Source organism: Mandrillus leucophaeus, unplaced genomic scaffold, assembly GCF_000951045.1.
Source record: "Mandrillus leucophaeus isolate KB7577 unplaced genomic scaffold, Mleu.le_1.0 Scaffold180, whole genome shotgun sequence".
Lineage (NCBI taxonomy): Eukaryota > Metazoa > Chordata > Mammalia > Primates > Cercopithecidae > Mandrillus > Mandrillus leucophaeus.
Window position 1 is genome coordinate 1,297,173 of NW_012101810.1, and position 4,039 is coordinate 1,301,211.

The 4,039-nt window shown below is 54.5% G+C and overlaps 2 protein-coding genes across 2 annotated transcripts in view; one reads left to right on the forward strand and one right to left on the reverse strand.

Annotated features, from left to right (window-relative positions):
* LOC105537864 (chromosome unknown open reading frame, human C7orf50) overlaps nt 1–4,039 on the forward strand; it is a 139,789-nt gene that overhangs the window by 51,079 nt on the left and 84,671 nt on the right. The window lies entirely within an intron of this gene.
* The window catches only part of LOC105537874 (G-protein coupled estrogen receptor 1-like), a 7,930-nt gene that overhangs the window by 3,186 nt on the left and 705 nt on the right, over nt 1–4,039 (reverse strand). Inside the window, exon 2 of the mRNA XM_011977575.1 lies at nt 5–1,218. Coding sequence (XP_011832965.1) covers nt 5–899 — 895 coding nt within the window. The 5' untranslated portion in view covers nt 900–1,218. The remainder of the gene's footprint in view (nt 1–4; nt 1,219–4,039) is intronic.

A 4,039-nucleotide genomic window follows, 5' to 3' on the forward strand; every position in this document is an offset into this window, starting at 1 on the left:
TGGCGAAAAGACTGCTTGCAGGGAGCGGCCCCGGGCTGCGTCCGCTGCAGGAGGTGCACGCTGATGAAGACGTTCTCCGGCAGCCAGCAGACGAAGAAGACCAGCACCACCGCGAGGATCATGCGGAGTGCCTTCTGCCGCCGGGGCCGCAGACCGCGGTGCCGGTGTGCCCTGACCAGCACCCGGACAATGAGGGAGTAGCACAGGCCGATGATGGCGAAGGGCACAATGAAGCCCAGCGTGACCTCGAGCCACTGCACCTCCCGGACGTCTGCGAAGCAGAAGCAGGCCTCGTCGGTGTGCTGCAGGTGCACGGCGGTGAAGGGCACCAGCGTGGCTGACACAGATGCCATCCAGATGAGGCCACAGCTCAGCCGGGCGTGGTGCTTGGTGCGGAACAGGCTGCAGCGCATGGCCCTGGCCAGGGCGATGTAGCGGTCGAAGCTCATCCAGGTGAGGAAGAAGACGCTGCTGTACATGTTGACCTGCAGGAACAGCGACATGAAGGTGCACAGCACGGCGATGTCATAGTACTGCTCGTGCAGGTTGAACACCTCAATGAGGGAGTCGGCCACCAGGATGAGGTCCGCCACCGCCAGGTTGATGAAGTACAGGTCGGGGATGGTCATCTTCTCCCGGAAGCTGATGTTCACCACCAGGATCAGGATGTTGCCCACAAAGCCGATGGGGAAGAGGAAGATGGTGTAGAGGCACGAGAGGAACAGGCCGATCACGTACTGCTGGTGCTCTGAGAGCTCGCCTGTCCCGTTCACCACGGCAGCGCCCAGGAGCGGGTGGGACAGGTTGAGCTCGGGGGAGGTGGTGTTGGGGGCTGCAGGCTGCATGGTGCCCGGGTACATCTCCAGGCCCATGCCCCAGGCTTGGGAAGTCACATCCATGTCTCTGCACCGTGCAGCTTTCAAGATTTGCCAAAAGGCTCCCAGAGCTCTGTTTTAAACAGCGAATCCATCTTTAGAAAGAAGCGTGATTCTCCCTGAAGTGAGCCCAGCATTTGTTAGACAGGAAACTCCCGAGGAGCACCTGTGGTGGTTTGGGTTGGGTTTGTGAACTGCAGAGAGTGGGAGGAACAGATGCTCCGCACGCTGGCATGGCACGTCTGTGGAGGCCAGGGTCCTCCGCGTGCTCGTCCGGCGGGCGTCCCTGCAGGTGTCAGCCGCCGTGCACTGTCCTGCGTGGAGACGCTCACTCTCTGGGTACCTGGAGAAGCAACAGGAGAGGATGAAGCCTCATTGAGTGGCCCCAGCTTTGGGATAAGGCCCGCTGCCCCTGACTGGGTGTCTGTAGAGTCTGGGTGTGTCACTGGGGAGGCCAGAACCTCAGCTTTATGGGCTCAGGAGGTGGCTGTGGTTGAGCTGAGGTGGAAGAGTCACCTGTGGGGAGTACACGGCCTTCTTTCCTGCAGGCCCCACGGCCACTCGGCTGCAGCTGGAGGTTGGACGTGGAGAACCCCCACAGGCAGGGTGTTCTCTCCCTTTATAGCCACAGAGCAGGCCTAGGAAGCAACAGGGGTGTGGGCTTGGCCACCCCAGAAAATGGCGTTTGTGAGGAGAGGGGAAAATGCATTTCAGCCGCTGATGGAGAAGTAAAACAGGAAGGGAGAGCCCGGTGTCTCTGAAAGACAGGGGGTCCGGAGAACTGGACATTGGAGCAGAATCATCTCTTACAATAAAATAGATCACAGACGTTCAGGGGTTTCCTCATGCTAGTTCTATGTTTAGGTACCAAAAATGAAACTTATTTTTGTAATATAGAGTGAAAGGGGTCATTGTTTTGGGAAATAATATTTTAAGTTTTTATTCCATGTTTTAGTAAATTATTGTAAAACCTAATATATGTTTGCAATGCTGTTTATAACCTAGGAAGAAACTAAGGAGAGAGTCCCTCCTGAGCTTGGCTTCTGCAGGGAGGGAGGAGTGGGCCGTCTGTCCATGGCAGTGCTCTCGCCCTGCTGCGAGTGGGGAGGGTCCTGTCACCCGCCCCGTGTCACCCCGGCCCTGTCACCAGTGGGGAGGGTCCCGTAACCCACCCCGTGTCACCCTGGCCCTGCCGTGAGTGGGGAGGGTCCTGTCACCTGCCCCATGTCACTCTGGCCCTGCTGCCAGTGGGGAGGGTCCCGTCACCTGCCCCGTGTCACTGTGCTCCCAAAAGTTCTCTCTGCAGCAGGCCACGGTCTTAGCCTGCAGACACTGGCGGTCTCTGGGGACCTGGGGGCTGTCACAGCTAGGGGGGTGCTGGTGGGGCCAGGGCTGCCGCCCAGCTCCCTACAGTGCCTAGGACAGGTGCCCAAGCCCAGCAGAGAATTACCCAGCCCAGATGGCGCTGGTGCCCTGGAGTAAACTAACACTTCAAAATGGGTTTGAGTTGTTTTTCCTTTGGGAGTTTTCATTTCACCCTTTGAAATCATTAGGAGTTATTGTTTTGAATGTGTTGTGTTTTTTTTTTGTCACCCAGGCTGGAGTGCAGTGGCATAATCTCAGCTCACTGCAACCGTTGCCTCCAGGGTTAGAGTGATTCTCCTTCCTCAGCCTCCCGAGTATCTGGGATTACAGGTGTGCACCACCACACCTGGCTAATGTTTTATATTTTTAGTAGAGACGGGGTTTCACCATGTTGGCCAGGCCTGTCTCAAACTTCTGACCTCTAGTGATCCGCCCACCTTGGCCTCCTATGGTACTGGGATTACAGGTGTGAGCCACCGTGGCTGGCCGGGGCTTGTTGTTTTGAAGTGCTACAAAACCAGACTAGTGATTTATTGACCTATCGCTTGAAAATACTTCTTTTTTTTAAAAAAAAAAAAAAGGCTGGCCTATAATCCCCGCACTTTGGGAAGATGAGGTGGGAGGATTGCTCAAGTCCAGGAGTTCGAGACCAGCCTGGGCAACATGGCGAAACCCTGTCTCTACTAAAAAAGTACAAAAAAAGTAGCTGGGCATAGTGGTGTGCCCCTGTAGTCCCAGCTACTCGGGAGGCTGAGGTGGGAGGATCGCCTGAGCCCGGCAGGTAGAGGCTGCAGTGAGCCGAGATCACACCACTACACTCTAGCCTGAGCAACTGGAGTGAGACCCCATCTCAAAAAAAGGCGGGTAGGGGAAGACAAGATGAATCACTGCCTCAGTGTCACTTATTCTAAAAGTACTCAATCACCTTCACTTAGCTGGGGCTGATGAATTTGATTTTAGTATTTTGCACTCTTGATTCCTCTTTAGTAGATAATACCATCGAGCAGCGTAAACGCCTCTGCTCTCAGGCTCTGTAGGGAAAGTTGAAAGACTTCGCATTCAGCCTCTATATTTAATTTCTTTAAAACGGCACAGAGGACTTCTTTTGCTCTTTAAATGTAGAAATTCTGGAAGGTATTAGACTGCAGCGTGGTAGGAAGCTTAAAGGTGGACAGAACCCTTAACTTATGTTTGTTTTCTTTACTTATTTTGTTAAATGAACTCCGAGGGAAAAATAGTTTAAAACCAAGTCATTCATTTCTTTCCCACGTAAATCGAGTTGTTTAATCCTTGGCAGACACCAAGAAGATACGGGACCTGGTGTCTGATGTGTCCTAGTGTCGATGTGGTCCTGGGCTCGGAACCGAGTGTGCCGTTCACCACTGGCCCCGTGTCCTCCCTGGAGGTGTCCGTGGAGTTATAAACAGCGTGATACCTCATTTCAGATTTCCTCTGCTTGTCATAGAGAAATAAAGCCACACTTTAGTCAGCTGTTAAGTCTGCATCTGTCAAAAGGCGTGTGGCCCTCCCAGGACTTCAGGGTTGGTGAGAGTGACCGGGGCGCCGCAGGGCAGGGCAGAGCGGGCACCCTCATTTTCTTGAAGTGAGACACGTTCTTGCTGGGACAGAACATGATGGAATACTGGGTCCTACTTTCAGCATGTGTTAGAAAGGCCATCCAGGCAAAGCCCCTGCTGCGGTCATGCTGAGACCACCGGAGCTCCGTGGGAGAGGGGTCTGTAAAGCCCTCTGCTGTTGTGGTCACGCTGAGACCACCGGAGCTCCGTGGGAGAGGGGTC